The sequence below is a fragment of the Bos indicus genome, chromosome 29 (genome assembly GCF_029378745.1).
Source record: "Bos indicus isolate NIAB-ARS_2022 breed Sahiwal x Tharparkar chromosome 29, NIAB-ARS_B.indTharparkar_mat_pri_1.0, whole genome shotgun sequence".
Classification (NCBI taxonomy): Eukaryota; Metazoa; Chordata; class Mammalia; order Artiodactyla; family Bovidae; genus Bos; species Bos indicus.
In genome coordinates, this window is record NC_091788.1 from 44298148 (window position 1) to 44315930 (window position 17783).

Here is a 17783-nt window from a genome sequence, read left to right on the forward strand (position 1 = left end):
CTGGGGGCCTGAGGTCACCAGGGTCATGGGATGGTCTGGATCCCCCAGTTATCTCGAAGAACGCTGACAGGCTGTGCTTGGGGAGACAGCTTGGGGAGTTTATTTGGCTTCATTGGATCCTGAGGCCATGGCCCCAGCCCTGGCCAGGGCAGCAGGAAGGCACCCGGAGAGCCCTGGCCCCAGATGACCCCCAGGGCAGGGGGGCCCAGGCACTAAGCCCAGGGGCAGGGGACACAGTAGTAGGATTTGGTCAAAAGTGCTGGTGACAGCTAAGGCTGGCCCCTCTCCCCTGCACCTCCCTGCTTCCCTGCACCGCCCCCGGGGGGCAATTCCCTGAGACAGGCCCTGGTCCTCCCAACCAGCTGGGTACAGTGTCGGGCCCCAGTGGGGCGGGTAAGTCGGGGGACCCACCCATTGCAGGTGTGTGTCGGGGGTGCAGGCCCCCCCATCCAGTGTGAAGGCTTCCTGTGCAGTGTAGTGTTCCTGACCCCCAGAGGGGGCGGCGTCCCTGGGCGAGACCAAGGCAGCTGGAGAGACTGGCCTGGCTCCTATTCCAGTGTATGCTGAGGCTCCTCCAGGGTGGTGGGCGAGCAGCCAGCCGGCTCAGGGCCCTGCCTCTGGTGCCCACGGGGCCTGGGCACCCACGTCTTTGGTCTGTGCCCTGCAGTCCTGAGGGGCCCCTCGGAAGGGGTTGGCAGGCGGAGAGTCCCAGAAGGGGTCTGAGTCTGGGAACAAGGTCCAGGGTGCCCGTCGGGGCGCAGGCTGTGGCGAGGGCAGGGGTGAAGGCCGTGGCCCAGCGGACACAAAGCTCCATGGGTCGATGCGGCTGCGGAGGGGTGAGGGCCGAGGTCGACTGATGAGGCCCAGAGGCGGCGAGCGCGGGGTCCCTGGGGTGCCAGGAGCAGAGCGTGATATCCCCGGCGGCGGTGAGACGGCGCTGGCTATTCAATGAAGGGGAGGGGGCCCAGGTCAGGCAGTCACCGGCTCCTGGGTGTCCCCAGGGGGCACTGCCCTGCTCTGGGCCTCAGTTTGCTCATGGCAGTGAGCTCTGGGATTCAAGACTTCCATAACCCTTCCTGCTCCATGGTGCTGCGATTTAGCAGTTAAGAGTGAGGAAGCCTCAGGAGCAGGTCTTGATCAACCCAGCTCAGCAGCTGGTTAGTTTGAGTCCCTTTATTTCTCTGTGCCTTACATGTCAACCAAAAAATGGGTCTAACCGGAGTGCCTAGTTCATAGCACTGTTATCAGAATTGAATGAAGCGACCTTTCTAAAGGACTAGAAATAGTACCTGACCCAGGTAAACAGCCAGTAGGAGTTTGCTAAGAAGTGAAGTTGTTCAGTCCTGTCCGACTCTTTGTGACCCCATGGGGCCCATGGACTGTAGCCTATCAGGCTCCTCCGGCCATGGGATTTTCTAGGCAAGAGTGCTGGAGTGGATTGTCAGAACCTTCTCCAAGGGATCTTCCCGACTCAGGAATCGAACCCGAGTCTCCCACATTGCGGGCAGACGCTTTACCGTCTGAGCCACCAGGGAGTTTGCTAGGGAGATCCTTAATACTTCTATTATTTCACAACCGGCCTGGCCCGCCCCGATGGCTGAACATAGAACTCAGCTCCCCACACCCCAGGGCGCAGCTGGAGGTCCAGCAGACAGCTGCAGCCCTGCTCACTGCCCTGCGGGTCCCCACCAGCCCCTCCTCCCCCGTCACCAGGCAGTAGGCCGCTTACCGCGCCTCTCCTCTTCGCGCCGGCGGCTCTTGGCTGAGGGCTGCCCCGCAGCAGGGACACCCAGCTCCAGCAGCAGGGGCGGCGCGGGGGCGGCCGGGCCAGAGGCGTCGGGGCTCAGCGGGGAGGCTGGGGTTTCGGGCGTCTCGGAGGAGAAGCGGATGAGCGGGGATGGGGGCGGCTCGGTGGGGGACGGGGTGGGCAGCGACGAGCGGGGCGGTGTTGGCGAGGGCTGTTCCACGCGCTCTCGGCCCGAGCCCCCCGGGGGTTGCAGGTCCCGGCCGAGGCCCAGCGAGGCGAGCAGGGCGGTGCCGCGCAACAGCGCGCGTTGGATCAGTTTGGGCGTCCCGGAGCCACTGCCGCGTTCGGTCGGGCCCGGCCGCCGGGGCTCCTCGGGCTCCGGGCTCGGCCGCGGGAGGTTACCTGGCGGCGGGTACACAGGTTAGGCCGACTTCCGGCGGCCCTGGAGCAAGGGCTGACTTCTGCTCCCCTGACTCCCCGAGTCCAAGTCCTCCCTCCGCATCCCCATTCTGGCTTTTCAGAAGTGTTGGGGGTGGAGGAGGGCAGTGCAACCTTTGAAAGCAGCAGGAGCTAAGCCAGGTGGCCTGGGGCCCACGAAAGGAGGGCTGGCTGGAGGGAAGGCCGAGGGTCCACCAAGAAGCAAGCTCAAGCCAGAGCAGGGCCGGCCTCAGTGCCCTCAATGGGCAGCAGAAGATATCCACAGGGGCCAGAGTCACAGCTGGGACCCGTGCGGTGCCCATCTCCTCCCTGGTTGGGCAGCCCTGGTCCTTCTACTTGCCTGCTCTGGCCTCCAGTGGTAACCTGTATAAGGCACACAGGCCAATTCCAATGTACACAACAGCTCTAAAGGGATACAACACTGTCCCTATTCCAGAAATGAGGAAATCAAGGCTCGGAGAGGTCAGTTGTTTGTGTCAGGCCTGAGCTGAGTGATTTAGGGGCATTGCGTTGTCTGAGCCTCATGCCCCAGGGGTTCCCAGGCTTAGCTAAGGCTACCCTGCCCTGGATTAAAGGACATATGTCCTAACCTGTGGGCCTAGGGTTAATCTGATTCCGTTCTAGACCAAATGGGTGGGTCTGGAGAACCAGTCATTGAGGTAGGGCAGCCTGTGATGGCCCCCCACAAACCCCAATTTTGTCAAGTCCTCCTCAGCTCTAGAACCTACCATGGCTCTCCACAGCTGCTAGAAAAAAGCCTAAGCTCCTTGGTTGGGCTTTCAGGGCCTCTCTGTCTTCCTTGGGCCTGCCTGGCGTGGAGCAGTGGGTGGGGGTCCAGAGGAAGGAATGCAAAGCTGGGAAAAACGTGAGCTTCTGCAGTGAACCAGGACTTTGCTTGGGGTCAATCCTCAGCCACAACCCTTACCTCATCTCTCTCTTTTTTGGCTCGGCCCCAAGGCCTGTGCGATCTTAGTTCCCCCACCAGGGATTTAACCCGCGCCCTCAACAGTGAGAACATGAAGTCCTAACCACCAGAAAGCCAGGGAATTCCACCCCCCACCTCCACCCCATCTCTCTCTTATCTCCTACCCAACCCCACCCCTGCAGTGGCCACTGCCTTCTAAAATGTAAACCTGCTAAAGACAAGTCTCTGCTTAAACCTGCCCGCCCCCCTCCCCCCCAACTTCCAGATCCTTCCTGAACTGGCCCCAGCCTGCTGTTTCAGGCCTGTGAGTCCCTGGCTCTCAACTCCTTCAGTGAATTCCAACCAGGATTCCTCTTCCTTAGGTCTGGTGAGCCCCATGGTTGCACACACACTGTTCCCTTCACTCAGCACACCTTTCCCACCTCGCGCTCAGTAGTCCCTTACTTAACATTTAAGACCCAGCTGAGAGATCACAGCTTCTATGAAGCCGTGACAGTGGTTTATAAAAAAGTACATATTTGGCTTTCATCTCATTCCTGGTACAGAACTCCCCAAACCCTTGGAATTTCCATATGAGAGTTCATATTGATGTCTTTTTATTTTGGCAGCCTTGTGCAGCATGAGGGATCTTGGTTCCCCGACCAGGGATCAAACTTATAACCCCTGCATTAGGAGCATGGAGTCTTAACCACTGGACCTCAAGGGAAGTCCCTGATGCGGTCATTGTTGGAGGATGGGGTCTGCCAGGGGAACGGACTGTGTGATTAGAGGGTTGGAACTTTCAACTTCTACTTGCATCAGGGTAAGAGAGGGGCTGGAGATTGACTCCTGTCACCAATGGCCAATGATTAATCAATCACATCCACGTAATGAAGCCTCCATAAAAACCCAGCCAAAGGGTTTGGAGAACTTCTGGGTTGGTGAACCAGCAGAGGTGTGTGCCTAGAGGGGGCATGGAAGCTGTGTGCCCCTCCCACATACCCTGCCCTCCACATGTCTTCCATCTGTATGTCCTTGACCTGTATCCTTTATAATAATCTAGTAGTCTAGGAAGTAGACGGTTTTCCTGAGTTCTGTGACCTCTTCAAGGACATTATCAAATCTGAGGCGGGGGTCGTAGGAACCTCAGATGTAGAGCTGGTTGGAGAGGAGCACCGGTGACAACCTGGACTTACAACTGGTGTCTGCAGAACAGAGGAGCCTTGGAGTCCTGAGCCCTTAGCCTGTGGGGTCTGACGCTAATTCCAGGTACACGGTGTCAGAACTGGATTGGATTGTAGGACTTCCAGCTGGTGGCCCAGAACTGGCCGGTGTGGGAAAAGCTCCACACATATGGTGTCAGAAGTGAAGCAATAGAATGTAGAGGAAAACAAGAACTTTTCCTCTTTTAGAAGCTTTGCCAGGGACTTCCCTGGTGGTCCAGTGGTTAAGAATTTGCCTTCCAATGTAGGGGATGGGAGTTTGATCCTGGCAGAGGAACTAAGGTCCCACATGCTGTGGGTCAACTAAGCCTGCACACAATGAGAAGCCCGTGTGCCACGATGATGACCCAGTGCAACCAAAAGAAAAGTTTAAAAAACAAAACAGAAGCTTTTTCAGAATCCCCTGTTAACCTATGTAGTTCTTGCTCATGCTATGCCTTGTATAGTCCTTCAGCCAGCCACATGCTACTCTCTACTGTACTTGTTTATTTCTGAGCCTGCCTCCTCTACCAGACTAGGCCCGCCCAGAGGTCAAGGCACTGCTGATCTCTAGCACGATGATGCCTGGCTCATTATATGTGTCAGTACATGTTTGATGGAAGAATCCATTCTTAGAATCCCTGTGACAACCACGTAAGGTGATCGCTGTTCCCCACTTTATAGGTGAGGAAACTGATCATTTACAGTGAGTTTAAAACAGAACAGGGGAAAAACATGTTTAAAACAAGCAAAAAAAAAAAGAACAAAGTGACGCTGGAGATCAGCACACCAACTAAGAATGGAAAGAAGTTACTGAGGTTGATATCCTGAGAAACTGAGATTCCCAGAAGTCAGAAACTTGCCCCAGGTTACTTGGCAGTAATTTTAATTTACCTCTAAACTCCCTGGCAGTAAGAGGTGGCAACCCTGTTGTTACGGAGAAAGCAGAAAAACCATTCTTGACTCAGAGATGAAGGTGAAATCACTTCTACAGGGCCTCATGGAAAGGACATGGCCATGTGGTAGTTGGTGGCTCCAGGGCAAAAGCTTCATGGAGCAGTTGCTGGCAGACCGTGCCCACCAATCTGTAACAACCAGTTCCCCAGGGGCCAGCACACCCAGGCAGGGACAAGGGGTGGGAGATGGGACTCCCCAGTGGTGTGGCTAACACCTGGGACAATCTCTCAGGGACATCTTTGATTCTTAGCTAGGTTTTTGACTCTGTAGGTGGTTGGGAGGTCAAGATCACTCACTTGTGGGTGGGCCAAGACAGCTGGCTGAAGGCTTGCACAGGTGCAAACAGATGCTCAGCCAGCAGCTGGGCTGGGACAAGGGATACCCTTTCAGGTAAGGGGGCAAGCTGGAGAAAGATGAGGTCCCTGCTCCTGGGAGCCCAGGGAAGATAAGGCCAAAGGGATCTGAAGGGATCTGTAGACCATGGTCAGGGGCTGCTTCTGCCTGCACATCCAGCTTGACAGGACCTCATGTTCTCCATTGAACTTTCTGGCCTGGGGCATTCTAGAGCAGGTGACTCCAAGCAGCCCCCTTGGCCTTCCAATTCTCAGTTCGGTCCCTGTAGCACAGCCTGCTTAGGGCAATGCAACTGCTGGAGCAAGAAATGGCATGGCAGATGGGGGTCCAGGGCCCTGCCTCTGGAGTCAGTGAAAGTTTTGCAACTCCATGGACTATACAATTCTCCAGGCCAGAATACTGGAGTGGGTAGCCTTTCCCGTCTCCAGGGGACTTCCCCAACCCAGGGATCGAACCCAGGTCTCCCGCATTGCAGGTGGATTCTTTACCAGCTGAGCCACCAGGGAAGCCCTGGGCTCAAATCCCTGTTCTGCTATGCGTCCTACTTCAAATCACTTTACCTGTCTGTGCCTCAGTTTTCTCCGCTATAAAATGGCACACGAGGGACCCAATAAACGTTTGCTGTTGTTATTACTGTGAATCCTAGCTTAGGTAATGGTGGAGGTGATGCATTGGGTGGGGTGAGAGGAGTGAGTCTAACTTGTTTGCTGAATGGGACTCTGGTCTGATGACAGCTGGGTCCTATATTCTGACTTTGAGAAGCAGGTGCAGCTGGGGGCTGTAAAAGGACCCTTGGGCAAGGGAGGCTGCAACTTTCTAGTCCCTGCCAATGCTGGGCAGTGCTGAGATGAGCCATGCCCCTCTGACCCAGGATCCCTGCTTTCTGCTGATCCCCTAGCTTCCCAAGCAGCTTGCAGGTGAGAAACCCCTTCTTTAAATGAAAGCTTCTGGGGAAGCTCACTATGAGCATGAGTGTCAATATTTTCCTGGGTTCAGATCCTTAGCTGGGGGACTTAGGTAGATTACATTATGTCTCAGAGCCTCAGATAGGTATAATAATCCCTCATGGGGTTGTTGCTTGGATGGAATACCTGATACACAGCAAGTGCTGTTGCCATTATGGAAAACAGAAGACCCCAGAACTGCCCCAGATGCAGTGAGGGGGCCCTGGATGCCCACCCATTCAGCTTTCTTATCCTCTTTTCCACCTCCAAGCTCCCCAGAAAGGACTCTGAGAAGCACAGTGCAGTAGCCACTTTTCTAACCCCACCCCACATGCACAATTTCCTTTCCCTCTCTGCACCCAACTTCCTTTGGGTCCCAAACAGGGGCCACTGTTTCTTGTCTTCCTTTGCTCCCTAGAGCTTGCTGAGGGCACAGCAGCTGATGGAGGCCAGCCCTGCACAATGGGACCACTCTGGGCCCCCTGAGGCGTAGGCGGGATCTCCCTCAGTTGTGGGCTTATACGTCAGACCTGGGTTCTAGCAATGGCCTGCCTTGCCATAGTACCCATAGGAGTGCAGCAACAGTTGGCTGGGGGCAGACAAGGCCACTCACCATTGAGCATTGGGGGTGTGGAAGGAGATCCTAGGGGGGATGAGTCATCTGAATCCAGGTACCACGTGGCTTCATCCATGCGGGACCTTCTCCTAGTGAGGGAATGAGAAGGAGTCGTGCTTCGTGAATCTCAGGACTGCTGGGAGGCAGGAGCTGCTGGGTAGGTGGCAGTCAGGCACTCACCTCCCGTTCTGGGCTTCTCCAGGCTTGGGGGAGCTGGGACCCCAGGCCCAGCATGCTCGGCGCTCTCCATTGCTTGAGTCCTCTAGACGTCTTGGGGACTGTCGGCCCCATGCCTGCCCTGGCTCTGCAGGCTCCACTGTGGTGGGTAGGGTGAGGGGGGGAACCGAAGGAGTCTGAGTCAAGATCAAGGACCCTGATCCTTGTCCTCCCATCGTAAGAACTGGGCTCCAGGGGCAACTTCTTGGAGGATGGGGAGCGGATAGTCAGGCTGGGCCCCATCCCATTCCCATGGTAAGCTTTGGGCTTACAGAGAAATTGCACAAACTGGGGTGGGGTAGGTGAGTGTGGGTCCTGAGACTGGCAGTGGGGCATCTCTTCTAGTCCTTCAGCTGGCATTTGCTGCTTAGGAGTTAGCACAGACACTGCAGCAAACTGGGTCTGAATTCTGACCCTGCCACTTATCAGCTATGCAGTATTAGGAGTTACTTCTTTCACTTTTCTCATCAGTAAAACCTAGGTAATAATAAAGACATCTACCTCACAGGGTCATTGTGAGGAATTAATATTAGCAACTGTTAGTCACTCAGTCGTGTCTGACTCTTTGTGACCCCATGGTAGCCTATCAGGCTCCTCTGTCCATGGGATTCTTCAAGTGAGAATACTGGAGTGGGTTGCCATTCCCTTCTTGCTGCTGCTGCTGCTAAGTCGCTTTAGTCGTGTTCAACTCTGTGCAACCCCATAGACGGCAGCCCACCAGGCTCCCCCGTCCCTGGGATTCTCCAGGCAAGAACACTGGAGTGGGTTGCCATTTCCTTCTCCAATGCATGAAAGTGAAAAGTGAAAGTGAAGTCGCTCAGTCGTGTCCAACTCCTAGCGACCCCATGGACTGCAGCCTAACAGGTTCCTCCGTCCATGGGATTTTCCAGGCAAGAGTACTGGAGTGGGTTGCCATTGCCTTCTCCAATTCCCTTCTTGGATCTTCCCAATTCAGGGATCAAACCTGGGTCTCCTGCATTATGGGCAGATTCTTTTTATGCTCTGAGCCACCGAGGACACCCTAATAATTAGCAAAGCACTTAGGAAAGTGGATGGTACATAGCATCATACAATTGTTAGAAAAAAAAAAGTTGTAAAATGACTGATGCTTGGGGAACTCAGATACCAGTTTAGATGGATGGGGAGGGAACCTGGGAGCAGGGAGGAAGAGGAGGAGGCAGTGCAAGGGATCCACTTCCAAGGATAAGGTTTGACGAAAGGGTAAGATCTGGGGAGAAGGACGTGGGCAAGAGGAGAAGCTGCTTACACTGGATGGCCCGGAACCGGGGAAAGGTGGGAGAGTCCCCAGCCCCGACCTCGAAGACGTTCCTCCTCCTGTCCAAGCCAGGCGAGGCCTGCACGGTGATGCGGTGTTTGAAGTCTAGAGTTGGGGGAGAGAAGCAGAGTGCAAGTTTGTGGTGAAGGAGAGACAGGATCCTAACCCGCAGGGCCCCTCGGCAGCGCGGAGGCCACGCAGGCAGTGCTGGAATCCGGCCTAACACGGAGGCTAGGTGACTGGGGCCGGCCTCACTGGCTTCCTGAGATCCTGGATCAAGGAAATCCCCAACCCCGGCAAGCGCGGCGAAGTCGGAGAGGGCCCACCCCGTGCCCTCGGCCTTCCCAAACATTCATGAGCCCCGCCCCTTCCCGGCCGCAGCCACTCCCAGGCCGACATGCAAATATTCCCGCCAGAACCCGCCCACAGACAAGAACACACTCCCGATCCCACCTCTTGCAGCCTCCGCTCACAGGCCCACCCACCGACGCCCTAGACCAATCCCAGCGCGGTCAGCCACCCGCCTGGCCCCGCCCCACCGCCCGCGAAGCCAATGGCGGGCGGCGCGCTGGGGCCCCGCCCCTTACCGAGTGGCATGCTGATACGCTCCCCGCCGTCGCGCGCGCGGAGTTTGCTGCGCTTGAAGGTTCCGCGTCGGCGGCGAACGTGCGGCCGCTCGCGGTCGACTTGCTGCAGTAACAGCGTCAACTCACGCTCAAACACCTCCAGCTCCCACTGAGCCAGCAGGTGCTCGCGCCGCCGCAGCTGCTCTGCCTGTGAGCGCTGCTCACGCGCCGCGCGGGTCAGCTCCTCCTCGCGGCTCAGTAGTTCCTGTGCCCAGGACAGCGAAGGCCGTGGCGTCAGGCGGGTACGGTCCCAGGCGCTCATCCCCACTCCGTGAGACGTCCCTTCCCGGTGTCTCCTTCCACCCCTGGGACCGCGACTCCTCCCACCTTTTCTTTGGCCCGCAGCTCGTCGAAGAGGCCTTGGATCTCGCGCTTCCAGCCTTCCTGCATGGAATGGAAGGAGTCCCGCGGCATTTCCCGTAGCACCTGTGCCTCCAGCGCCTCCAACTGCTGAAGGATGGAGGCGAAGTCGGGCCTGCGGTGGGGGTCCTGCGCCCAGCAGTCTAGGGAAACGGAGTGGGGACGGGGGTGGGGGGGGGGGGGACAGGGGAAGGGGTCTGTGAGTGGATATGTCCTGTTGGGCCAAGGAGCTCTACCCTTCACCCTCCTGCCCCATCCCCTTACCAGCCATAAGCTGTGCGAAGGGCTCCGGGCAGGTGGATGGAATGGGCAGTGTGAGCTTGTTCACGGCCACACCATAGGCTACAGCAAGGCAGTCGATGCCACGATAGGGTACCTCCCCGGTCAGCAGTTCCCACAGCAAGACCCCAAAGCTGTAGGTGAGACAAAGGGTCTGTGTTCCCGCCTCGACTCATTCATTGCCATTTCACCCCAAAGCAACCAAGAGTAAGTGGTCTGTGTCCCTCCCTTGGCCTCTGCTTATCCATCCAGCCCTAGATTTTGGCTGCCACCTCTCCCACCCCCACGACCTCATATCTGTCTAGACTCCACCCAGCCGCACCTCCAGACATCGCTGCCTTTGGAGAAGGTGGAGGCCTTGATAACCTCAGGAGCCATCCAGGCATAGGTGCCCGCAGCACTCATTTGCGTGGTTTTGTGCCACTCACGGGCCAGACCGAAGTCCGTGATCTTCAGGGTCTTGTGCTCCATGTCGTCACCTTCAATGGGCTGCAGCAGCAGAACTGGGGAAGAGAGGCTGGACTGTGGTTCCAGGCTCAGGGGGTGGGGATAGGGGAGGAGCTGGGAGCAAACTGTCATCGGACAGACATCCTGGCTAGGTAATGGGGGCAGTGAGGTGACTTGGTCTCAACCTTGCCAGAGCTCGTATCTGGGGTTGGGATAGAATGAGACAATAAACACAAGGCTGGGACATATTTACCAAGGGGCTCCTAGAGGTTAGGCATTTATACTCAGTGTTAGCACACACACACACACATACACAAATCTGTGAGGTAAACATCATGGGATTCCCTGGTGGCTCAGTGGTAAAGAATTCACCTGCCAGTGCAGGAGACACAGGTTCGATCCCTGGGACAGGAAGATCCCCTGGAGAAGGAAATGGCAACCCACTCCAGTATTCTTGCCTGGAAAATCCTATGGACAGAGGAGCCTGGTGGGCTCCAGTCCTTGGCGTTGCAGAGGGTCAGACACGATTTAGCGACTAACAGTTTACTTCACTTCAGTAATTAGGACTCTGTACTTCCACTGCAGGGGAAACAGGTTCAATCCCTGGTCAGGGAACTACGATCCCACATGCCCTTGGCTCAGCCAATAAGTAAATTGTAAGATTTGGGAAGATTTCCCAGAGGAAGTACCATTTAAGCTGAGACCAGAGTGAGGAGTTGGCCTCAGCTAGGTGATGGTAGGGGTTCAATCCCATGGACAGAGGAGCCTGGAGGCTCTAATCCTTGGGGTTGCAGAGGGTTAGACACAACTTAGTGACTAAACAGCAATAACAAAGACATCATTATCCTCATTTTGCAGAAGAGGAAACTGAGCAACAATTTGACTTAACCAAGGTCATAAGCAAACAAAGCAGGTATCACCCACAACCTGGTATGCGTGGTTCCAAAGCCAGTGTTCTAACTTTCCCCTAACCCTGCACAGAACAGAAATAAGCAATATGGCAGCCTCTCAGCATTTGTGACTTTGATTTCAAAAGAAACCTGTGTGTTGCCATTTTGTCGAGGCAAGAGTGTGATTTAGAACCTCCCTGGGGGTGGGGAGCAGGAGGGAACTGCCTGGTGAGAAAGGAAGCCCAGCGGGCACTATAGACCCCTGGTGCCCATGTCCCACTGTGGCTAGCACAGCCATTTCCAGAAGAGAGAAAGATTCCAAAAGATATCCACTGATGTGGCTAGATGTGATGAGAGACGAAGGGGTCTAAGGGTGGTTGTTGACTAGAAAGGAGTTTGGGAAAAATGTAGGAGTGGATGGACACGGCAAGGGTTCCTGGCTTTGTCCCTCATGGGACCACCATACCCTGTATACACAGGAAAGCCAACAACTTGCAAATGTCTCACCAGGACAAGCACGGCTCAAAGGAGAGAGGTTTTAAAGGAAAAATGTAAGGCAAAGTCAGAGAATCTTCGAGGGTCTGAAGAGGACTCTCTACTTTTCTGGTTATAGTCAACTGTTTTGTACAGAAGGGACATCCAAGCCAACGACATTTCTGAACACATATCCTTTCAGGGCACTGCTGCTGCTGCTAAGTCGCTTCAGTCGTGTCCGACTCTGTGTGACCCCATAGACGGCAGCCCACCAGGCTCCTCCGTCCCTGGGATTCTCTAGGCAAGAATACTGGAGTCGGTTGCCATTTCAGGGCACATCTCTCAGCAATCCTGCCCAGGGTGACAGCACCACGGAGGGGGCAGCGCAGAGTTCTGGGGTTGGGTCAGAGGAGACAGGCACCTTGTACAGGTGAGTCAGGGAAGACTTCTCAGAGGAGGTGGCACAACCAGGGTATTCACTCGTTTAGGCCTAAAGCCACAACTCCTGATCCTGCTGCTGGCCAAGCTCCCTGGGCCTCATGGGGGCATCTGGCACTGCTACTCAGCCCCTCCCTGCTGTCCTTGGCTCCCAGGGCCTCTGGCTGCTTGTGCTGTTTCCTTCAGGCCTCCCCACCCTTAGCCTTTTCAATGCCGGTGTTTCTCAGAGACTGGCCTCCCCTTGACCTCGGCCTACTGCCTCCAGGCTGTCCTGGCCTCTCCCAGGTGCCAGCTGCTCCCTCCTCACTGGCATCTCCCGTATGTGGAGCCCTCATTCAGAAGTGGGTCCAGCTGCCCAGCTGTCACCCTACCTGGTCTCCATGCCCTCAACAACCACCTACATCCTCCCACTGTGCCTGGCAAACCTTCCTGCCTTGTCTCCAAATTCAGAGAACGGTCCTGCAACCTACCCTCTCCTCTGAGCTAAACTGGGGCTGACTCCTGAACAGTTAAAGCTGAGGATAACAACAAAAGCCAGAGGGTTATCATGAGTATTAAACAAGATCACCCTTTTTAAAGCTTTCACACAAGGATCTGACAGTTGTTCCAGAGATGCTGCCATGAATCTCAAGTTGACTCTCCTCTCCATCCGCTACCACATCTTATTCGCAGCTTCACAACAGCCTCTGGCCTGGCTGCTGGAGTCTCAGAACAAGACCATTTAGTAAGCTCTGTGAATATCCGTTTCAAACAAGAATCGCAGCAGGCTGGGGCGGGTGGCTGGGGAGGGACCAGGCAAAGGGGTCCATGTGCTGGGGTTGGGGAGGGACTCCCACTTCCTCTGGTGCCAGGACCAACCCATCCTCTTGAAGACCAACCCCTGCTACTTCTTGGTCAGGTCTCTAGCCACCTGTGGTACCTCACGGACTGGTGAAGCACTTTCTGCACCAGTATCTCAAGCTGGGAGTCCAGCCTCCTTTTTTCAATTAGATCATCTGAAGCCCAGACAGGGGTGGCAACCCACTCAGTCTCAGGACTCCTTTGTACTGGTGACTTTTCTGCCAACCCCGTCCCCAGCTTGACCTCACACCTGTGAAGCCTTAGCCTCCCCTCCGTGAGCCCTGCTTTTCTCCAATGGCCTTGAATTTGTTCCAACCCAAGCTGCTCTTCTGGTGTCTGATATAGACCTTAGGGATGGGGTGATCAGGGGTCACTCAGAGAAGGAGCTAGAGATCCCCCTCCCAGCACCCCCTGTTAGGGCTCCCTGGCTCTGAAAAGGGACCTGGCCCCCAGCCCCCTCCCTAGACTGCCTCTGGGGAGCCCGGGAGTGGCCTCAGCAGCTCACACCTCTTCCGCTTCCCTCCCATGGTCCCTACTTCTCCTTTCTGGGAGGCCTGGCCCAGGTCTCCAATGGAGGGGGGAGTCCTTTGGGGGAGAATTGGGGGAGGTCAGGCCCAGGCCGGGCTGGCTGGTCAGTCCTGTGACTCGTGGGCCTGGAGAATTCCCCCTCCTCTCCCCTCCAGGCTTCCTCACAAGGCCCCCATTGTCCAGGAAAATCACGCCATTGTTTCCTGCCTGAGCCCCCCCAGCCCAGGGACTCCCCCCTGCCACAACGCCGCAGACAGCACCCCGGGCCTAGAACTGGGGTCTGTGAGGTGGGAGCCCAGGCTCAGGGAGGCTAAGGGCACCCTGCCTGCCCTTCACCACCACCCAGACTCAGGGTGAAAGCAGGGAACTGGGGGTAGTGGGGGTGCCATCCCTGGCTCCTTCCTCTCCCACAAACCCCCCCACCCCCAACTCTTTCCTCCCCTGCAGGCAGCTGGGCTGGGGAGAGAGCAGAGGCTGGAGCAGGGGCAGGAAGCCGGCTCAGGGGCAGCAGGAAACGCAGGAAGCGGTGGGGAGGGTGGGGAGCAGGGGCCTGGGCTATTGTTCCATTTTTTCTGGAAAGAAAACTGGAGGAAAAACAGTAGACGGGAGTCCCCTCCCCCCAGGCCTTCGGGGAATCCCCCTCAGGCTGGGGCAGGGAGTGAGGGTCCCTAGATGGCTGGGGCTCAGTAGCGCAGCTGAGTGCTGGGACCTGCACCGTATTGTGGATGAGAGGAGTGGGTGGGGTGGCTGGCAGACCTCCTGAGGCCCCTCCGGCCCAGGAAGGGACTTGGGTATCACTGGGCCCTGGTGTTCTGCTCCCCACAAGCCTCTGATCCATGGTCAGCCCAGGCCGGGAGGCTCAAAGTATCCATGCTCACCCCTCCGCGGGCCACCCGTGGCTCTCCAGTGGTCCTGCGGGCCCTTCCTCTTGCTCTTCGGTCTGCACCTTGGGCCCCAGCAGGCCCACCCACATCCCTACTACCGTGCCGGGTGCTGCCTCCTTGACTTTGCTCTCATCAGGCCCTGCCAGGACATCCAGCTGGGTGCCTCTCTGAACATGCCCTGCTCTGGGCCAGGTGTGAAGCTTGCCTGCTTCAGGAAGCCCTCTGAACCTGTCACTTGCTTGTCTCGGGCCCATGCTAGGCCACGCGTAGACCCGAAATGGCTGGAGATAGAGTGCCTCAAGTCTTCTTAGCCCTGCCACGCCCACTCCAAGTGCTGATTCCAGGCAAAGCCCTCCTGGCAATCCAGCCTTCAAACGTCCACACCCATGGCTGACGACCCACTGATGCCGGGCATTGGGTGCCCAACGATTAAGCCCTTTCATTCTCCCAATCACTCCCTTTTTACAGAGTGAAATCGATGCTCTGAGTTGAAATAACCAGCTAGAGAGAGTGCAGCCAGGGAAAGGAGTGGGGTTAGAATTCCATCCCTGACCCCAGCTTTGACCACCGAGGGTGGGGAGGAGGGGAGGGGCTTTTCCCTTTGAGATGTCTATTCTGGAGGAGCTGCCCACCACAAGCGGAGGAGACAGGAGGCACCCGCAGGACAAGTGGGCGCTCCCTGAAGATGAGGGGTGCCAGGATCCAGCATGCCCTTCCTTGACGTAGTGGCCATGGTAGGCAGGTTGCTTACAATTCTGAGAGATTCCAATTTTTTAACTTGGCACCTGTGAGTTGGGGTAAAGGCCTCCTCCTGGGGCTGGGGCGTAAAGGACTCTTGGGTGCCTGGGACTCTTGCTTTGGGGCTAGTGTGAGCCCAGGGGCACCCCTGGTCAACTGAGATGCTCCTAGAACAGTAGCTCCTGTCTCTAGTAGATCCCCAGGTAGGCTCAGCTGCGAGCTGGCAGTAGATGTGTGCTCAGGCCATGCCACCCTCCAACCACACTCCCCAGAACTCACTGTTGTTGGACTTGAGGTCTCGGTGGATGACAGGCACCAGGGCCTCGCAGTGCAGGTAGTGCATCCCACGGGCAATTTGCACGGCCCAGTTGACGAGCACATGGGGGGGCACACGCCGGCCAGCCAGGGCACGGCTGAGGGGCCCACCGGCAGCGTACTCCATCACCAGGCACAGGTTGGGCTCCTCCAGGCACACGGCCTTTAGGGCAATGATGTTGGGGTGCGCCAGCATGGCGAAAAGCCGGGCCTCCTGTCGCACGCTCTCAGTTGTCACGCTGATGTCTTCGTCGGGGTCCTGGCGAGCAGCCTTCACAGCCACCAGCTCGCCTCTCCAGCTGCCCCGGTAGACCTTGCCAAAGCCACCGATGCCAATCACCTCCTCCAGCCGCAGCTCCTGGAAGCTGGCCATCTCGCAGGGGGGCGGACCGCCGCCCCGAGATACATAGTTGGACGGAAAGATGCCCACCTGGCCGCCCACCTGGCCCGCCCACCAGCCCTCATCGCCTGAGATAGCTGCATCCCGGGATAGCACCTCCACACGGTCGCCCTTCCGCAGGGCCAGCTCGTCCTGCCCGCTGGGCTCGTAGTCAAACAGGGCTGTCCACACAGGGTTAGCATAAGCTGCCGCCTTCGGGGACCCCTCTGGCCAGCCTCCGCCGCCGCCCCCGCCGCCCCCACTGCCACTGCTGTTCCATGACCCCAGTGGGCTCTTGAGGAAGAGGTTCTTCAAGGGCTCCATGGCTGGGAGCTGCGTTGGTGGGTGTGGGGGACCTTCCCTGGGTGCCCCTGGTCCCCACCCCTGCTGACTGTCGAGGCCCTAGTCCCGGAACCTGGGCATCCGGGCCCTGGCCCTCAGCCCCAGACCCACGCCTCTCTGGGGATCCAGGAGTGTCGCCTCCCGGCCCCCTGCATCTCGGGCTTCCGGAGGAAGGCCACCCAGGGTAGTGTGGTCAGGCTTGGGGGGTGAGCCCTTGGGGCCTCTGGCGTCTCACCATGGCTAGCAAAGAGGGGCCCCGGCGTCCCTCAGTCTGGAGCAGTCCTGGGAGCCTGGCTCCAGCACCCCGCGAAGTGTAAGCTGGGCCAGCAAGGGGCAGCGCCTGGACTCTGTTTGGGTCTCCTTGCGAAGGGGGTGGCTGGAGTGTCTCTTGCTGGGGCTAGCTGTCTCTTCCTGGCTGGGCTCTCTCGACCCGATGGCTCCAACCCCGTTCCCTTCTTCCTCCTCCCTTTGTACTTTGGCCCCGGGGGCGGGAGGCAGAGGTGGAGGGTGGAGTTTCACTTTTTTCCGCTGTTCTCCCTCCCGCAGGAAACAGCATCAGATGACGCGGGCGGGTAGCACCGCTCCCCTCCCAGAGGCTGCGGGGCGACTGGGCCGGGGAGTTCCTGGGTAGGCGGGCAATGAGAGGCCGACGGAGGGGAAGGGTAGCCCCCACCTCCCATGACAGCAGGTTCAGGGTCGAGTTGGTTTCTGCTAACGACGGGCCATCTCTCCCCTCTACATCCGCATCAGGAAAACTCGGGCAAAGAACCTGGCTTGGGAAGGGGACAAACCCGAGTTTGGTCTTGGCCCCGATGCTGCAGGGCTGTGTGATCCATCCTCTCTGCGCCTCATTCGCTTTGCATCTGAAATTGGGGCCAGAAGCTCAGCTTTGCAGACCTAGTGGGATGGGCGGGCGTTGGGGGGGGGGGGTGTGTTAAGACGAGGAGGACGGAACTGGCTGCACCTCGAGCTCTTGGAACGAGTTGTCAGGTCCTCCTTTCCCTCACCTGGAAAACCACTTATTCATGCCTCTTCCCCGTGAAGGGGAGGAAACCTGAGACTGTGGTCCTGAAATGTGCGTAGTGACTGATTTCAGAATAGCTAAACCGCGCTCGCAACCGCAGGATTGACCCCTTGATTGCCTTGAGCCTGTCACTTTAAGAAAAACGACGCTATCCTACTTCGACTATTTCTGCCTTTTTGAAGGAGCGCTCTCTACAATCTCTGACCCGGAAGTAGAGGCCACTCATGACGTCTCGCACTGAATAGGTTGGACCTAGAGGGGGTGTGCCCCCGTAGCGCCGAACTGTAGCTTTAGCTCAGGCAGGTCCACGCCTCCATCCTTTTCCCCGCCTCTTGTAACTCACTGGGAGAATTTTGCGCCAATTAACTCCGCCGTTACTCGATGGCCACTCAACTATCCCTTGGGTTCCGCCCAGTCGTCTCCGCTAGGCTGGCAACTTTCAGGTGTGCGCATGCGCCCAAGGGGTTTTGCCTTTCGGCTCGTCCCTTCCCTTAGACCCGGACTCTGCGCAAGCCCGTAGGTCCCCGCTTCTTATCGCTCTACCACCTCCCTGCGCTTGCGCATT

The 17783-nt window shown here is 57.3% G+C and overlaps 1 protein-coding gene across 1 annotated transcript; it reads right to left on the minus strand.

Annotated features, from left to right (window-relative positions):
- Positions 1 to 77: 77 nt before the first annotated feature.
- On the minus strand, positions 78 to 17692 carry MAP3K11 (mitogen-activated protein kinase kinase kinase 11). Its single transcript, XM_019954597.2, has 10 exons — positions 15438 to 17692; positions 10242 to 10422; positions 9905 to 10053; positions 9608 to 9783; positions 9242 to 9485; positions 8646 to 8759; positions 7343 to 7478; positions 7160 to 7251; positions 1730 to 2149; positions 78 to 941 (listed from the first exon to the last, which is right to left on the minus strand). Exons 1-10 carry the CDS (start codon positions 16174 to 16176, stop codon positions 604 to 606), a joined length of 2589 nt encoding a protein of 862 aa, XP_019810156.2. The 5' UTR covers positions 16177 to 17692; the 3' UTR covers positions 78 to 603.
- Positions 17693 to 17783: the final 91 nt, after the last annotated feature.